Here is a 19,185-nt window from a genome sequence, read left to right as displayed (position 1 = left end):
ACCTCATTATTGAGACATTTGAGGACATCCTGTGACATCCGGATGTTAAAAAAAAACTTTTTAAGTGTAGGCTATTGTGAATGTCAAAACATTTGGTGCAATGACTGGTAGGCTACTGTTTTTATTATTGCTTGATACTAATTTTACTATTTCAATTAAATTCTTGTGGTTTGATTCCGATCTTTTTTTTCTTTTTTTCATTTGAGAAAATATTAGGTACTAGTAGATACATGTTAATATTTCTCAAGAAGGAAAATCTCAGCCCTGTCAGCTGGTATTATTAAAGGTTAAAAATAACAACTCAAATAAATATAATGCCGGTTTTTATTATAATAACTACTTTAAACCCTGCTGTAGGGCAGCAGAGGTAAAGAAATGTCCTGCATCTGGCATGGAACAATAGCAAGAAGTTTCAAATCCTCATTATCCTCCACGGCTTTCTTGACAAATTTACACCAATAGCAGACTTCATACATTAGGATCTAATATTTAAATGTGACGTAATTTGTCATTGTAGCCATACTGATGTTCAGCCATCATATACCTCACTCTTCTGTGAGTGTTGCAAAAACTTGTCATGATGATCAGGTCACCAAGCACTGCTGGTTACTAGCATGTTGTGGTTTGGATGCCCCCTCCAGGCTTCTTAACTACAGCAAGAGGCCAACCAGCTTCACCAAATAGACCATGCTGGTTGACCAGCATTTTTGTCAGCATTTCTACCAGTCTGACCAGCAACAAACGAGCATGGACATTCATGCTAGTCTAAACTGGTCCTTTTTGCCTGTAAATAAAGATTAAAATAAATGAGTAAAATTGAAGCAGGATTATTTAAATATTTAATATCTGTTCAGTTTACCCCAGTTATTCATTTATATTATTATGCTGTTAATTTAATATAGCTAGCTGGAATTGTGTTGTATAGTTAGCATAATTAGGAAAGGTTGGCATCCTTGGCAGTGTCTTGCATAGGCATATGTACAACAGCTCCCTCAGATGGTGATGCGTTAGAATAGAATAGCAGAGTTGTTATAGTCACAGCAGTGGGTTCAACTGGTATCAAACACATAGTCCTTCTTACAAAACCCTCTTAAACCAGAATATCTTTGTGAATTCTGTCCTCCAAAACAAAAATTCCAATATCACCATATTTTGTAATAGCTTTTGGACAAACGAGTGAACTCAATAAAGGGTTGGGGGAATTTGTTACATGTGTTTTAAATGTTTTTCTTTTATACTGTTTTATTAATAACATTTTGTTGTTGGCCAAAACAAAGGTTTTATCATTTGTTTGTTACTGTTTCATGTAGTGTTATAGCCTATGTTTCATACTTATTTTACTGTTTAAATGTAAATAAAAACTCTATAATAGTTTTGTACATTTTACTACATTTTTTTTGTAGTCAAGAATGTAGTATTTGTATCTAATCAGAAATTGATTTTAATAATAATTTTTTAAGGAAATATTGTGTTACAACTAACCCTGGTCTCTCCCTTATATTGTTAAAAATGCATTAATTTTTTTTATTATTCTTTGACTATAAATAGACAAAAATGGGTCCTTCCAAGCAGTGGATTTCAAAATGTTTAGCGGCATTACAATGAAATAGAGATCTAACAGTTATATTGTGAGTGTGCAAGCATAGCCAAATTGGGTATTTGTATTAAAAAAAAAAGTGTATGGGTAAAATAAAGGATAATAGTTTTCAGTAGGTTAATTAATCACATTAAGTTACATACATACACATTTTATAAATTACATTTTAACAGAGCTGGGCTGTCAGAAAGAGGACTTTTGTTTTGTTCCTTTTTTCCCCCCACTGAAGCACCAACCCGGAAAAAGGAAATAATGTCCGTCGTCGTCCACTAGCTCAAGTCAGTTTGAGGTCGAGTGGAAGGTAAGCAAACAAATATTTTATTTTTATTTTCAAACTAACACGTTTTTAACAGTAAATAATAGTTTTGTTTACGGTAGTTGTTTAAACTTTGACAAAGTCGCTTTTGTTCTTTTTAGAAATGAAACTAGATTTTAGCCGTTTCACACTTTGCTATGAGAGCAGATGAGTCTGAACAGACAGTTAGCGGCTGCTGCTAGCAGACTGACAGTCTTACTACACTGCTGATAATAGTAGTTTATGTGTTTTTACTTTTCATACTTTCTCTTTAGGCTTATAATTATTAGTAATTGATTAGTAAGAATATATTAGCCTTAGTTTTGCTTTTAAAATTGCATACATGATTGCTAAATACACAAACCCACTAAAAGCGATGGCAAACTTTAGTGTGTCTGGCCGTTTACTTTTCTGTCTGTAGTCTTTCTCCGTGATTTTTAATAGTCTTAAGTCTTGCTCATGTCCTTACAGTTTTTGTAAGTTTTGTACAGTTTTCTGATTTTATTCGTCAACTTTGTTTCATTTCATTAGTCACAAGATTTATTCACAGAGAAATTCCCCTTGCTGTCTGCAAACACGTATCTCAGACCACAGTCTCAGTGACATCAGCTGTGGAAGTTGACTCAGATGTTAAATAGGCGTTAAGTATAGCCTGTATCTTATGCTTGTTTTGGCCACTGCTCAACAAAGGGCCAGTCAGACTTTACAGGCGTTGGTTTTCTGGGAGGTTAAATGTTGTAGCTGATGTTGAATGATGCCTTTCACTGAATACCTGCACAAGAAACACATGTGAAGCTGGTAATGGAAAGAAAGGATCATTTTTATGTGAACCAGCAGCCTTCTGTACCCATGTCATAGATCAGGGGTCTTCAAACTGGGGTCTGGGGGCCGCAAGGGAGTGCTTGGGGGGGTCCATGGAAAAGTTAAGAGAAAAACAGTATACATAAACTAAATAAATAAAGCGATTAAATAAATCACTACAAGTTAAGAGAATAATAATGCAATTTGGATTTACATAAATAATTTTTTATTTTATTTTATATATATAAATGAATAAATAGGCTACATCTAACAGTACAGTACATAAGTGAGTGGGGGAAAAGTAATAATGTAAAATATATAACTCAAATATGTTACCCGTATGTATATGTAACATTTTCACAGTATAAATTGAGTCTACATGAAAATATATAGATTGATCATTCTTAAAAAAAATCTTACATTTTAGGATAAGGGCTTTCTTGCATGAGTATAGTCATATTTGGGGTTCCATTACATCTAGAAGATTGAAAAGCCGTATGTCAATGATTAAACTCAGAGAGACATTGTATAGCCATGTCAGATGCAAAGCTCTAATATCTGAAGTTGAATTTACAGGAGAATTCAATAATGTAAATAAAGTGAATTTAGAAAAAACGACGCATAAGTGTCAAGATAACCACGACTCTATTTTGTATCTTGTTTGTAGCTATTAACACTTCAAACATTGTCCGTTCTGATGCAACATGTTTTTCCTGTCCAGTTAACCATGGCGATGACAAGTCAGACGTCCTGCTCCTCGATGAGCAACCACACTAAGGAACGGGTCACCATGGCCAAAGTGACGCTGGAGAATTTTTATAGCAACCTGATTTCACAGCATGAGGAAAGGGAAATGAGGTGAGGACTTAAAAAAGCGAAAAGCTTTTCCAAAAAAGCAAGTTATTTTTAAGTATAGACTTTATTTTTCCATAGAAAACTACACGTAGCCCACACACTGGTCTAAATATTTAGGACTTAAGCAATACTCTTAGTTTTTTGTAACTTTTTGTAACTTTCACTAGTTGAACAGGTTTGGCAGGTCTAAATGATTCACTAAGCATTTGGACAAATACATGTAATTCCTCACATACTTTTGGTTTGGGTGAATATGGCGAGACTACTGTCTGTCGTTTGTGCCCATTGTGTTTCTTTAAGAACCTCCCAAATTCCAGGGGCCCTTTAATACGGACTCTTCCGTCCCTCTTGAAATGATGTCAGACTAGTGGACCACACCTTTCTAGTGTTTTTATCACATGTCTTAAAGCTATTCTCTATATGTTACAGGCAGCAGAAACTGGAAAAGGTCATGGATCAAGAGGGCCTAGCTGATGAAGAGGTGAGCTTTTCTGAAATACTGCTTTTTTCACAAAAAAAACTCTGGTGGTTTTGTTAAATGTTTGAACACACAGAGAATGTAATTTCATGTGATCGGTCGATTTAATGTCTACTTTTCATGGTCCCGCAGAAGCGTCTCCGGCGGTCTGAGCATGCTAGGAAAGAGACAGAGTTTCTTCGTCTTAAACGAACACGGCTTGGATTAGAGGACTTTGAGTCGCTCAAAGTGATTGGCCGTGGAGCTTTCGGAGAGGTATGAGTTTCTTTCTGTTATAGACTGCATCTATTCAAAATAAAATTTTGGGGGGGTTTTGGTCCATATAGTTGTGAGGCCATTTGTACACTATGTATAATCTACCTTTCTGAAGTTTGGGGTCAGTAAGTTTTATTTTTTATTTAATGCATTGTTTCTATTCAACAAGTATGCATTTAATGAATCAAACGTGACAGTTAAGGTGTATAATTTTACAAAATAATTTTCTTTTGAGCTTTCTATTTATCAAAGAATCCTGAAAAAAATTATCATGGTTTCGACAAAAATATTAAGCAGTGCATCTGTTTTCAACATTGAAAGTAAATAGATTCTTGAGCAGAAAATCGGCATATTAGAATGATTTCTGAAGGATCACGTAACACTCAAGACTGGAGTAATGGCTGCACAGGAATAAATGACATTTTATGATATATTGAAGTAAAACAGAATTATTTCATTTGTAATATTATTTCCCAATATTATTATTGTATTTTTAATCGAATAAATGCAGCCTTAATGAGCTTGAGAGACCACTTTCAGAGATCGTACAAAGTTTTGAACTGTAGTGTATTTTGTGATATTCTAGCACATTTAAAATGCACTTTCTCTCTCTAGGTGCGGCTAGTTCAGAAGAAGGACACGGGACACGTTTATGCAATGAAAATCTTACGCAAGGCTGATATGCTTGAGAAAGAGCAGGTGAGTTTTCTCTGATGGAGTCACATATTCACATATGACATTGAGGGTTCTTTGTCTTGTTAACAGGCCTCTGTCTCTGTTTCCTGTTCAAGGTTGGTCATATTCGAGCAGAAAGGGACATCCTTGTAGAGGCAGACAGTCTGTGGGTAGTCAAGATGTTTTATAGCTTTCAGGATAAGATGAACCTCTACCTCATCATGGAGTTTCTGCCTGGAGGTGAGCGTGGGTTGATCTCGGTTAATTTCAGAGAAGCCTTACAATCAAGATGATGGCACCAAATTTGAATGATGTGTGTGTGTGTTTGCCCAGGTGATATGATGACTCTACTGATGAAGAAAGACACTTTAACGGAGGAGGCCACACAGTTTTATATTGCTGAGACTGTATTGGCTATAGACTCCATTCACCAGCTAGGCTTCATCCACAGAGACATCAAACCAGACAACCTGCTGCTGGACTCAAGAGTAAGAAAACCCACACACAGATTATTTCATGAAATTAAATATTACATTTATAATTTTTTGCTAAATAAATAGTTTTTGAAGCTTCACATTATTCAGAAAAAGATCGTCAGCTACATTTGCTGCTATCAATTTCCAAATTTTACCAAAAAACCAGTAAAATTTCACTTGGAAAGTGTATGATACATACAGAGTATGATATTATAACATTGTATTTATTAGTATTGAATTGTGACCTCCCTATAGGCAAGTTCAATCTAACAGCCTCACAGGATCACATGGTCTTGATCAAAAGAGTGATTCTTATTTTGCTCTTTCAGGGCCATGTAAAGTTGTCTGATTTTGGCTTATGCACTGGTCTGAAGAAAGCTCACCGCACAGAGTTCTACAGAAACCTCAATCATAGCCTTCCCAGCGACTTCAGTAAGCAGACAAACATCTCTTCTGGTATAAATTCTAAAGATTTCATATACTACATTACATTAATGTATTTTTGCATCATGCTCTTCTTTGTAAAATGTATTTAACATAATACGCTACTGTTAAAAAATTGGGGGTCAGTACGTTTTTAAATGTTTTTGTCTCTCACCCTCACCAAGGCTGAATTTATTCTATTAATACTACAGTAAATATTGTAATATTGTGAATTTTTTATTTTATGTAATATAATTTATTCCTGTGGTGACACAGCTGAATTTTCAGCAGCACTCATTACTTCAGCCTTCAGTTTGACAAAGTAATTTTGAATTTGAAATGTTTTGTAACACTATAAATGTCTTTACATTTTTATAAATTGAATACATCCTTGCTAAATAAAAGTATTAATAATTTAGTGACCCTAAACAGTAGTGTGTATGAAGTAATGAAGAGATTGTATGGCTGATTCTGTAGCAGTAACTTTTGACTTTTTTTCTTCATCTGTAGCGTTCCAGAACATGAACTCAAAGAGGAAAGCAGAAACATGGAAGCGAAACAGGAGACAGTTGGTAAGGGTTTCCTCTTGACCCAATACTGCCCTACACATAGTGGGTGGGTGGGTACAGATTGATTCAGTGTTGCTTGAGGAGCCTGTGCAAGAGTTATTGTGAAATTAGTGTGTTCTTAATATGGCAATTGATGATTGTAAAAGTAGTGTGGGAGGGTTACGATGCAGTCTTGTGTAATTCACTATATTCTCTGTCTCACAACTTTTTTTGTGTTGGATTAATAAGTAGAATAGTAGACAATGAAGTTTGTCTGAATTAAAGGCGTATTTTTCAGGCCTTCTCCACTGTTGGAACCCCTGACTACATCGCCCCAGAAGTCTTTATGCAAAATGGATATAACAAGCTCTGTGATTGGTGGAGTTTGGGTGTCATTATGTATGAAATGCTGATAGGTGAGTTGATTTTTGCTTTGCAAATAAAGTATGTTTTTTATTTAGTTAATGTGGCTAAAGTGTTTGTGTGGGTGTTTTTCAGGTTACCCTCCATTTTGCTCTGAGACACCTCAGGAAACGTACAGGAAAGTGATGAACTGGCGGGAAACTTTGACCTTTCCACCTGAGGTCCCAATTTCAGAGAAGGCCAAGGATATGATCCTCAGGTTCAGCTCTCTCACTGCTTATACTTGTCCTTCTTTATTTGCATATTTTTTGCTGTGATTTTTGCCTTTATTTTATGCTCTTAGCTGTAACTCTTGTCTCTTCTGAAAGCATTTAGCTTTCATTAATCATGATGCTAACCTACATTTTAAGACATGGTTAATTTTTAGCAATCTTTTTTTTTTTTTTTTTTTACCTGATGTTCTGTTGTTTTCCACTAGGTTCTGTTGTGAGAGTGAGCTCAGGATTGGAGCCACTGGAGTGGAGGAGATCAAGACTAACCCTTTCTTTGAGGGAGTGGACTATGACCACATCAGGTATACTGTCATCTCACGTAAACAAAACAGATTAAACTGGTACTGAATAATGAAATGAGTTTACTATTTGATCTACTTCATGATTTAATTGTCTTTGGGCTTTGAATGTAAACATACATTGTGCAGTACATACTTTCTATATTGCATGTAGAATTCAGCAAGTGGTGTCCAGTTATAATTTTTTTGACTGTTTGGTCAAATAATCAGAACAAAAAAACAATTTGTATTACTTTTAGTTCATTGCTTCTGGTTCACGCAGTGTGCACTTTTAATTTGCAATTCTAGGTTATATGTGTATTCTATGCCTTTGATTTGCATACCATGCACATTTTACAATACTGTTAGAAAATTTGAGGTTAGTAAGAGGTTAATATACTTATGCTCCAAGTTTGTATTTGTTCGATCAAAAGTAAAAATGGTAATATTTTGAAATAAACCAGCAATATTGTGAAATATTATTATATTTTAAAATAACTATTTTCCATTTTAATATATTTTAAAATGTAATTTTACTGTGAATACAAATCAGAATTTTCAGCATCATTACTTCAGTCTTCAGAATCACATGTTCCTTCAGAAATCATTCTAATATGCTGATGTCCTGCTCAAGAAACATTTCTTATTATTATCAATGTTAGAACAAGATTTTTTTAAGTAGTGAGTTAAAACAACAGGATTTATTTGAAATGGAATTCTTTAGTATTATATTGTACATTTAAAAAAAAAATTGTGCATCTTAGGTGTTAAAGGTATTATTTTCTTTTTTAAGAATGCTAAGAGTAGTATGGATGTATACAATTCTGAACACAGACGGGGTTTTTTTCCTCTAGGGAGAGACCAGCAGCTATTCCAATTGAGATCAAAAGCATTGACGACACCTCAAACTTTGACGAGTTCCCTGAGTCAGACATCCTTCAGCCTACAGGTGCATTTTTAGTCACTTTAGATATGCTTACTGAAATACATGACATTTTATGGGTTATGTATTTCAGAACTATATAATAACATTACTCCCTAACTTCCTCTATTCTCTCTCTCTCAAGCCCCTCCTGTATCCAACCACACTGAGGCAGATCTGAAGAGTAAAGACTGGGTGTTCATCAACTACACCTACAAGCGCTTTGAGGGGCTGACCGCACGAGGAGGCATCCCATCGTACATGAAAACTGGGAAAAGATAGGCCTTGATGGGACTTGATGCTGCGCTTTTGCAGTGGTTGTTTTTTTATAAGGAGACGTTCTCCATCGCTCCTCCTCGCATCTGAAGGATCTTGCATCATCCGTTTCCTGTTTTGATTCAGTCGACCATGACTCATTATTGGATGTGGACTCCACCCGCACTCAATCCATAGAAGGACACGTTCAGAGTCATACCTAAGGGCTTCTTTTCCTCTAACACCCTAAATGTCCTCACTTCACTCTTTTCCTTTTTTCCTTCTTAAGGATTTGAGGCAATCGTCTTGCAGGTTGCCAGATTTTGTACATTTAGGAATGGGGATATTGTAGTACACTGACACTGGTTAAAAAAAAGGGCTTGAACGGAAGCTAGTTAGATCTCTTGCAACCATAATTGATTTTAACTGCATTAGCACTGGTGGATCGTCGATTTACCATTTCAAAGAACTAGCGTTTGTGGTAAAATCCCCGTCTCAGCCTTTTTTCGTGTCCACATCTGCCGTACACAGCTTCCCTAGTTTTAATCGAGATGGATTTTTTTTTGAAAATCCATTCTTTTAAAGACAATACTTTCCTCTGTTTCATGGAAATTCCTTCTCGTTACGCTCACCATCCAAGATCTCAGTGACAATGGCAAAACACGGGGCTTCATAGTCAGTCGGATCTGAATGTGATTTATACGAACCCCCAAAGCTGCAGATGTTGCCTTGCGCTCGGATCCTCCTTATACCAGCAGAAACATCATGAATGCATTTGCCAATTAAACCAAATTATTCATCAACTGCATATCAGGAAACTTTACCAGCTCATGTCAATAACCAAGCAATCTCTATGGACCAGCATTTGTTTATATAATGGGTAGTTTCAGCCACTGGCTGATTCAGAAGTTGCTTGGTGGTAATGCAATTGTTTTTCTTAATAAAGGGGCTCATTGCTGAAGTTTGGGGAACAAAGCCACATTTCCTGCATCTTGAGAAGAATAGCAAAACTATTCAGGGATTTGAATTTGATCGAGTCTTCCGTTTTGTGGCGATGAAATGTTCAATGCAAAAAATGTTATACTACCAAAGAGATGCCGCTTTTAATCATCTTTATGGGCTTGAATCTCGATGTTGTTTGGTCATGGATGCTTTGGCTTTCATACAGCATTAATTAGCAAGCTTAAACTTTGTCTTGAGCAGCTAGCAACTTAACTTGTAGCAAAATATTAATTCCGTATGGTTTTAGTCACTCTGCATTATTGAAGCTGCTTTTATCAGCATGTTGCTAGTGATGGCTGACTTTGTACAAATCAAACAAGAGTAAGAGTGCAAGAATGATTTTCAGAAGTGTGTGAAATTCGAAAGACAGTGAATGACTGAATTGTATTTCTACAATCAGTGCCCATATGTCGTCTTTCTGTGACCAAATTGAATGTATCTTGAAGATTAAAACAGGCTTCTAGAAGTTGCATTCATTTAGAATCGGCGTCTCGAGAATGACCTGAGATTCACCTAAATGCTTGAGCGAATGATTTGGTGACTAGATTTAATGCTGCGCACGCACAGCATGACAAAAGTTTTGTATGTGGAATTGCTTGTTGGTAGATGTTGAGCTGAGCACAATATACTGCTAGAGTAATATCTCAAATAACATTACTGTATCCCACAGTGCTACAAATGAAATGGAAAGTAGCATGAAATCATGTTCGAATGGTGAGTTTTTTAATCCTTAGAGCAATGTGTGACTGTCTTTGGTCTGGATGTGTATTATTATTATTATTATTATTATTATTTTTAAAATATATAGTAATTATGGCTGGAGATTTTTCAAGCTGTCTGAGGGTCGTTCTGTTGCATGTTTTCACGTGTGCTGGACAAGTCAAAGAGCTATGAACGAGTTTGTGAAGTTTCATGCTGCTTTATTTGTTCCCCTTTTTCTAGTATCAAGAATATGTAGGGGTGATTTCATGGTTATTGCTTATGAATGATGGCTTGGTGGAATTATACACTGTCTCTAAGAAGCAGATCACGGGCTGGACTGCTTTGTATCTCTTGTTGCTGTATCTCACATGCTGAAAATGATCATGATCATAAAGAGAGTGTCTGTTTTAAATTCTCACTTGTTTTTCTGTAGTTTTCTTGCTTGCATCCTTGTCCTAGAGTGAGGACTTTCTCTTTGAATCAGGAAAAAGGACACTTTTTTTTCTTTTTCTTGAAGATGAACAATGCACCTTTTGCTAGTTGTAATGTCATGTATATTTAAAGTACACACACACACTCGTCAAGTTATATACACACTGAATGACTGTTCTGTTGTTTGCCTGTAAGAGAGTTTGTAATTCTTTCAGCAACTTTTTTCACACCTAACCAGATGTAGACTAGTGTTAAGATTTTTGGCGTCTATATTTACTTGCTTAGAGCTAAAGAAATAATTACACCAATGTGTATAAAGGAGTTTATTCAAACTGGCGCTAGTGCTCACAAACTATCCGTGCAGGAGATCATGGATTAATTGCTGTTTATCCAGATCATAAATGCGTATCAAACGCAAAGCTGATCAAGGAGCAGCATTCCTGTTTCTGAAGGGTTTGTGAACATGGCTCCTGGTTTCACTGATGTCACATTCTGCTGTGGGAGGTGGGCGTTTGTCCTCTCCCTGCCTTAAATTTGAGTTGTAGAGTGTTTGTGGATTTTTTCCTACGCTCACAGAGCACCTTTCACTGGTTTATTTGTCCGATAGAGAGTTTGTTTTTGAGGTGTGGGCACACTTTGACCTGTAAAACGTCCTGAATAAAACACCAGTTCATTTACTTGTGTGTGAGACTCTTCTGTTCCTTCTTTTCCCCCTTATTAGTGGCTCTTGCTAAGACCTTTTTTTTCCCCCTCTATTGGGATTTTTTTTAACTCCTAACCCTAGGTATTAAACTTCAGCATGTAGCTCGTGCTACATGTTTGGGCTGCAGATGTGAATAATAACTTTGCTTACTTTTCAAGATATCAAACTTCCCACAAACTTAAATTAAAAGTCATATCTATCTTTAAGCCATTAAGTCACTCCATTGCATCATATTTATGAACCACAACCGCATAGATATGATCTGGCATCATGTTGGTAACTTTTGCTTAGGCAAATTTTAAAAGTAGTGGTGTGCATTTGCTTTTCTGTTATGTATGTTTTAAATGTGAATTCAACTGTATATGTGTAAGAATGTATGTCAACTAGGGGGCATAGTTCTTGAAATTGAGGTAATTCTGAAAAAAAAAATCCCTATAAAAACATGTTAAATGTAACACACACACACACACACATCAAAATAATCAACTTAAAAATGTTTTAACGCTATCACTATGAAAACATTTAATGTATAACATAAACACCGATAAAAAATAAAATATTTTATTAAAAATATATATACACTTTTTTTTTGTGAAGAACTTACTGTTCTCAATGTATGTAATTATGAAAATCGTCATGGTTATTTTTGACTATAGAATTATTTTTGTCTCAACCAATGGGGGCCTCGGGATCAACCACTGCTGTAATGTATGTGTTTTTCTTAAAGTAGGGCTGCTGTAAGAACAAGTTAAGGAACTTAGCATAAATTACTGGGATCCAAATTAGGAACCTGTGACCACTGGTCCCACGGTCGATGAAGTGATCTGTTTGTCCCTTTGAACACAAACGTGAATGCGAATCCTTTTTAAGCAGTTCATTAACAGCTCTGCTCTATAAATAGTACACCATAGTTTGAACATGTTGTTCAATCCCACGTGTTCGTGACATGGTCAAATTCATTTTTAACACATCTATTAATCAGTGACTTAGTAAAATGATTGAAAAATTAAATCTGGGAATTCATTTGACTTTTTTAATCATTCAAACGTTGTCCTTGGAAAGTTGAGCTTGTCTGGGTCTTATCCAGTATAAACCCCACAAGAGTAGAAAGATGACCGCCGCCATTACAGCAGATATGGACATGCTTATCAACGCCATGTTTCGGACAGTCCTGCTGGGATACATGTTTCCTCTGGTAGTGATGTTAGAGAAAGGGCTCACAGGGTTTTCCCACTGAATCAGACCTTTACTAAAGTCTAAACTCAGTTCTTTGGGAGATAACACCTTTACCCCTTTATACATTCTCTTCACTCTTCGTTTGTCGGTGTCCAGTACGTCACAGCGGTATGTCCCAGAATCCTCTACTCTGAGAGGGTCTAGCACCACCTTGTCGAGGCTGAGGGCTTCATAGCGGGTGAATAATGAGTCATCAGAGGTGATGACCCCACCGGCGAAGCGCCAAGACACCACAAAGGCAAAGCGGCCCATGGCTTCCATCACTTCCTCTAAGCAGTCAAGCACCAGACGCTGACCGACAGTTGCTGTTTGGGTCTTCAGTCCACACTGCCAGGTGTCTAGGCAGCGGATGGTCCTCAGTTTGCAGGAAGGGCTGGAGATGTTTCCGGTCCCCCTGATAGGGCAGAGCTCTTGTGTACGGAGACCAAGCCCACAGGTGGCACTGCAGGGAAAGCTGCGTTTGATGACCCAGGTGTTGATCTTCTCCAGTTCTTCCAGGTCGGCTTTGGTTAAATTGCTACACCAGCTGGGGGAGTGCAGGAGTGTGCAGTACAGCAACACTAGCCAAAGTGCTGAGCCAGCCATTGTAACTTGAGACATAGAAGAGGAGCATAAGATGTTCAGAATGAGAATCTATACGACCATATGTTTATTAAAGGATTAGTTCACTTCAAAATGACAATTCTGTCATCATTTACTCACCCTCAAGTTGTTTCAAACCTGTATGAATTTGCTGCTTCTGCTGAACACAAAAGAAGATATTTTGAAGGATATCAGAAACCAGACAGTTGATGGACCCCATTTTTCCTACTATGGAAGTCAATCGGGTCCATCAACTGTCTGGTTACCGATATTCTTCAAAATATGTTCCTTTGTGTTCAGCAGAAGCAGCAAATTCATACAGGTTTGAAATAACTTTAGGGTGAGTAAATGATGACAGAATTGTCATTTTGAAGTGAACTATTCCTTTTAATAAATTATTAGTATAATTAATTTAAAAAAATGTTTTAACACTTTTATATAATTATTTTTATACAAATATAATTAGCTCACCTGAATTAAGTCAACACCTTATTTAATTTAAAAAACTTATGTATATTTATTTATTATTCTTTCTTTTTTTTTTTTAAATACACATATCCTTTGCACACCTAAATTAAATGATTAAGTTAAATGTCCAAACTAATTAATTTGGTTATTTTTTTTTTATTTTTTTTTTTAGCACACCTGAATTTTAAGCCTAAACTAAACCATTTTCAATGGGGAATCACCTTTATCAGTTCCAAACTGGTATTGTACACATTATGATGGGGTGTTTCAGTTATCGTTTAAAACAAAAATAGGTTTGTCTTACCTTCGTTGGTGTGTTCAAAAGATGTGATAAACTATATTAAAAAAAATCTCTCAACTTCTATTTTGCATTATTTGTATAACTTCTGTTCATCAGTTGCGTCTTTCACGTGCGCTTGAAATAACGGAGCAAAGCGCGTGCTTGAGATTTAGGCTACAACTGTCGACTAAAACATCTATTTATTTATTTATTTATTTATTTATTTATTTGTTTTCGTTTAAAATAATGTTATTTTTATTTATTTATCTACAACGTTTGTATTCCATCTTGCCAGTTGCCACAAGATGGCGCTTGGTCTCACAGAACGTAAGTTATGCTGTAGCCTACGACTACCGGTAAATACGTTACGGGTGTAACGTTAGTTGTAGTAAAATAAGTAAACTGTTGATTATATTATCTGGGTGTCACTTATATTCTTTTAAGTTACGGTGAAACAATTATATTTAGTTATGTCAAAGCAAAAAGTGGCAACGGCGACTATGTTGAGTTAGTGTGTGGGCATGAAGGCTACTCACGCCAAGTAGCCTAAAGCAGAACCAGCGGTTATTGACACCTCTCAAATGTCAGACAGCTATGAAATGCCCAGAGCGAAAAGACTCCTGCGGGGTAATAGTGATTCAAACCAGGCCAACGAGTCATTCTTACCCTTTACGTTTTGCCCATTCATTTGGTGGAGTCTGGTGGTTTGGCAGGGTGGCCAGTTAGTGAGAGAGATTGAGAACTGTGCTCTTGGTTTTAGTCTTTTGTGATGGTGTAAACAGGATGTGGATAAGCTCTGATGGCTGTTTGTCATGCTGAGGAAGCATCACCTCAAGGGCACAGACTGTACAAACAAAGCCTTGACACTTGCCAGTCTCTGTGCATCAGAACAAACAATCTATCATTTACTCACCCTCATATCATTCCAAACCTGTATGACTTTCTTCTTCTGCAAAACAAAAGAAATTTTGAAGAATCGAACAAACAGTTTTGGTGACCATTTACTTCCATTGTAGCCTATAGAGAAAATAAACTGAGATATTTCTCAAAACACCTTATTTTATAGGTGTGAAATGACATGAGGGTGAGTAAATGATGACAGAATTAAAAAAATTGCGTGAACTATCCCTTTAAACTGCAGGGATGCCACATTCCATGTAGTGAAACATGTTTTCTTGCATTTTCTTGGACATTAAAAATTAATTTGCCAAATTGATGGACACGGGTTCCAATACCAATGATTAAATTAAACAGATATTAGTGTTCATGTCCACATTTAAAAATGTATTAATAAATTTGCACTTCATTTTTGTTTATAGCAGTGCTTTGAGCTGCGTCCGAAATTGCATGCTAAGTAGGTAGCCATACTTCTTTTTAATAAGTGCTTCGCAACTGTCTAGATACTATGAATGTGTGTAGTATGAACGTAATATTGGCGTACTACATTTGTCATGTTTTCGCTGTCATGTGACCTAGTTCCATCATCAGTTGCATCGCTACACAGCCATTCACAACTCCTCTTCCAACTCCCTCTGACCCATGGGGTAGTAAAGTGTTTACTTGTGTAAACTTTAGAATCTAGATCATCCGGGTACTTTTTGCCTACTATTTTATGAATATTGTGACATACTCTTTTTAAGTACTGTTTTTTGCTTACTATATAATAATGCATATTTGAAGGCAGCCTTGAAGTCGGCATGAAATGGAAGTTGCGATAGTCTTTTCTTGCCTCTTGTGACATGTCTGAGGGATATGGCTTCTTGAATAAGAAAAAATTTAGGGCGGGACTTGATTTTGTCTTTTGGGAATTGATTGTTTGCTACTGCTGTGATCTCATGTGAGTGACAGGTTGACCCACCCTCATGCCAGTAAACACATCATCAGAGAAGATCTGTAAGAGGGAGGGGAAGTTGTTTTGATTAAATATAATGAGGGCATATGAAAAAAAAAAAAAAAATGTGCACGGGTTACGGATAAATCAGTTATAATAAATACTGCAATATTCCATTAAAAAAGAACATGCCAATTTTGATTTCATGGTAGGGGTCCGTTGCACGACTACTAATTTCTGCAAGTCGATTTCTTATCAAAACAATACTCGAGTTACTCGACTACTCGTGGTTCATGCTACTGTAAATGAAAAGACATGAAATAGCTAGATCTTATCAATAAACATTTATTAATTCATAGCCTAATGCAACAATTACATAAGTAAACTCTCAAAACATTATAGTTATGACATTTCATTTTAAAATTTTCATGTAACAGTCTAAAGCCAAATAAATAGCCGTTCTTGCCTTTCATTTCAGACGTCTGCTTCTAGGGGCTGTTCGCATATCGTGTCTTTTTCGCGTTCACGGTCGTTATTTCAAATGTAGGCGCGCGGCGAGCGCGCTCATAATGGAAGCAACGTGGTGCGCTAGTTTTTCCAGGCGCGCCGATGCCGCGGCGAGATGAAAACAATCTCAACTTTTCAGAATGCCTCAAGCGCACCGCAGGTCATGTGACAAAAACCAATCAGCTTCGGCCTTTCTGTAACATCATCGAAAGCTCGGCCGAACAGCTGATCGTGGCTGTACAGCGCGGCAGTTCATGGTTGCATAGCAACGACAGACGCCACGGGAGCAAGCGCTTAGGAGACAGCGACACGGCCGCGCTTTCCACACGTTTTTAGACGCAACATGTGAACGGCCTCTTGCAGAGTTGGCCAATTACAATATTTTTGTCATCCTTGATGAAATACTTCCACACATCTGACGTGTGGTGTCTGTTGGTGACGTTCACCATTTTTTATTCATTTATGGTTAATGGACGCTCGAGTAGTCGATGTTCCGACAGCGTCGACTAGTGGTTGAAGTAGTCGATCTATCGACTACTCGACTAGTCTATGCAAGCCCTATTTCATGGTGACTTTAACATATAGTGTCAGTGGCGTCGCGTCACTGCCATTCACAAATCCTCTCCTGTGGCTTCATGGAATAGTAAAGTGTCCAATCGTATGCACACTTATCTACTTTAACCCCCAACTCTTTTATACTTCTTTTGTCATATATTGTCTTCCGCCTACTAAATAGTAGGGAAGTATGCGATTTATGCGAATGCTATGCAACCCTAGCTGGCTCTTATTTGCCCTCATAGTACCAGTGGATTTAGATTTTATACTGACACCTGTTGGTCTGGATGCAAGAAGTTTGTTTTGGAACTGCTGTGGTTTCACGCCAAAGCTGTTTGTTTGTCTCATACTACAACAGTTTTAATAATTCCTAAAATTGTTATTTGATGTTTCGTGCTTGTACCTGCTAGTCATTTGATATCAACATGGCGGCACCCATGAAGAGGCGACCCGCTCCACGTAGAATTGAACTGCTTTTCAAAGAATATGATTTGTAGAATCTTCATCTCATGTTAGTGAACATAATTTTAACAATTTTAACAATCCCAAAAAGTGCTAATCATTTTTATTTTTGTAAAACTTTTAAGTTGCTAAATAAATCAGACATGGAGGATGGTGCCAGAGATAAAAAGGAACTCTATTATCATAATCGCACATCTAAAGATCAGAAGGGATCAGTTCATCAGTTCATTGAAACTGAAGACGTTATTGTTCAAGCGCTGCAACTTGCAGACGGTCCCTCAGAGGCAGACTCAGTTCTCTCTCAGCTCTCACAAGCGTCTCACTTTTCGTGTAGTGCATACTGAGCTCTCGTGAACTCGCTACTTCGGCGTTTACTGCACGGTTTTGCAAGTGATTTCATGGTTAGCCTACTGATCGTTTCACGTGCACTCCCTGTTTCCACATCATTTGGCTCCTCTGGCCACTTTCTTCATTTATACTGGTGGCACCCGGTGGGCTACTTGTCTGATTTACCTTTTAAACGGAAAGTGTTTTTAATGAGGTGCAAATTGGCTTGCGGTTGACTTCGATGCTGCGCGTTACTACTATAACAGAAGTTTCTTCAGTTTCAATATAGCCTAACATTTTCCCCTGCCGCATCCTGTCGCGAGGTTGCGAGCAGCGCGCGACGGATTAAATGGATTAATTACCACATCTTCACCTCAGTTTTCAAACAACTGGCATATATCTTTTTGTTTGTTTGGAGGCGCTTCTCTCAAAGCGGTTTTAAAAATGAGCGAGGAGGACAGTCAACAAGAAAACGGGGATGTAAGCAGCAAGGACTCGGGCCGTCAGTTTCGTCTGAGACTGTGCGTTTTAAATGAGATATTGAACACTGAACGGGATTACGTGAGAAATTTGGCATTTCTGCAGTCGGTAAGTACTGGGTTCAATCCAAACTCTCTTGAGTGTTGCAGTTTGAGCACCCATGTGCCTGGTTACATGTTGCAGTCGCGCGGTTATTGTTACAGTCTCGTTTACTGGCTCATAAACTGGAGATAACGGGCACCGGTGAAGCTGTCAAGCTGTGTTTAAGTCACTGTACTGTCGTCAAGAAAGAGGAAGAGGGAGAATACGTGAACCAGGCAGCCTTTCTAATACAAACTGTGTTAGCTTGGTTATTTTTTTGTCACATTTCATAAACAACAAAACAAAGCACGGGGGACTGTTTTGCAGCGGGACTTCTTGGGGGGTTTTACTGATGCTTTGCAAGGACGCGGATGTTTTTCCTCCAGTGGGTGTTTTAACTCGGTGTTTCCCAACGTTTTTTAGCTCAGCCCGACCGATAAGTCTTACATTCCATCATTCGTTTTATTAATGGCACTTTTAAACACAAAACTCAAAGTAGCACTTATTTTGTAACAAGTGTCATCCACATACATTTCTACAACTTCCATACAACATGCATTACATATTGTTTTCTTTCTTTAAAAAGGAGTTGAAAATCATATTAATCATAATTAGTTATCTAATTCCATATTCTCAGTTTTATTGGTTTAAATAAATATTAAACCGATATTATGTGCCACCTTGAACCTTCTTTTCATACCTCAGGTTGGAATCACTGTTTTAAATGACTGTTTCACAGTTTATTGGGTGATCTTATCCATTGTCTTTTTCTGGTCTGCAGTTTTTAGAGATGACTCTGAAATGTGAGCACTCTCAAATCGAGAAACAAGAGTCAGTCACTTTTACTGCCTTTTTATTAATTCAAACAAGCTCTAACTTAACTAGTGTATTTCCTGGTCATGTGCCATTTCCTTTAATAAGCTCTGCCTCATAAAAACAGCAGCGACTCATGTGAGCGGTGGGATTTTCAGGTCTTCAGGGCAATCTAGCCAGTAAACCCCCCTGCAACTTTCGAACACTTGTTTTTTGTCTTTTGATAAGTGC

General features: G+C 37.2%; 3 protein-coding genes across 4 annotated transcripts in view; 2 read left to right on the top strand and 1 right to left on the bottom strand.

The window, feature by feature from the left end:
* The first annotated feature begins 1,808 nt into the window (after window positions 1-1,808).
* Window positions 1,809-11,306, top strand: stk38a (serine/threonine kinase 38a). 2 transcript variants are annotated; one of them, XM_082188236.1, is made up of 14 exons: window positions 1,809-1,898; window positions 3,415-3,551; window positions 3,978-4,029; window positions 4,159-4,281; window positions 4,897-4,980; window positions 5,073-5,196; window positions 5,290-5,444; window positions 5,762-5,864; window positions 6,366-6,427; window positions 6,702-6,819; window positions 6,902-7,025; window positions 7,245-7,340; window positions 8,171-8,265; window positions 8,384-11,306. In XM_082188236.1, exons 2-14 carry the CDS (start codon window positions 3,421-3,423, stop codon window positions 8,518-8,520), a joined length of 1,404 nt encoding a protein of 467 aa, XP_082044362.1. In that variant the 5' UTR covers window positions 1,809-1,898; window positions 3,415-3,420; the 3' UTR covers window positions 8,521-11,306. The 2 variants fall into 2 exon arrangements, with proteins under 2 accessions (XP_082044362.1, XP_082044361.1); XM_082188235.1 differs by having other exon boundaries at window positions 5,762-5,888.
* On the bottom strand, window positions 10,282-15,025 carry tmem81 (transmembrane protein 81). The gene is made up of 2 exons (XM_082188240.1): window positions 14,565-15,025; window positions 10,282-13,158 (listed from the first exon to the last, which is right to left on the bottom strand). The coding sequence occupies exons 1-2, from the start codon at window positions 14,710-14,712 to the stop codon at window positions 12,374-12,376; spliced, it is 933 nt and encodes a 310-aa protein (XP_082044366.1). The 5' UTR covers window positions 14,713-15,025; the 3' UTR covers window positions 10,282-12,373.
* A 2,519-nt stretch (window positions 15,026-17,544) lies between these two features.
* prex1 (phosphatidylinositol-3,4,5-trisphosphate-dependent Rac exchange factor 1) overlaps window positions 17,545-19,185 on the top strand; it is a 75,272-nt gene continuing 73,631 nt past the window's right edge. The window contains exon 1 of the mRNA XM_082187333.1: window positions 17,545-18,168. Coding sequence (XP_082043459.1) covers window positions 18,025-18,168 — 144 coding nt within the window. The 5' untranslated portion in view covers window positions 17,545-18,024. The remainder of the gene's footprint in view (window positions 18,169-19,185) is intronic.

The sequence above is a fragment of the Leuciscus leuciscus genome (assembly GCF_965113295.1).
Source record: "Leuciscus leuciscus genome assembly, chromosome: 13".
NCBI lineage: Eukaryota > Metazoa > Chordata > Actinopteri > Cypriniformes > Leuciscidae > Leuciscus > Leuciscus leuciscus.
The sequence above is the reverse complement of the archived record's forward strand: the minus strand, read 5'-3'. Positions and strand labels throughout refer to the sequence as shown.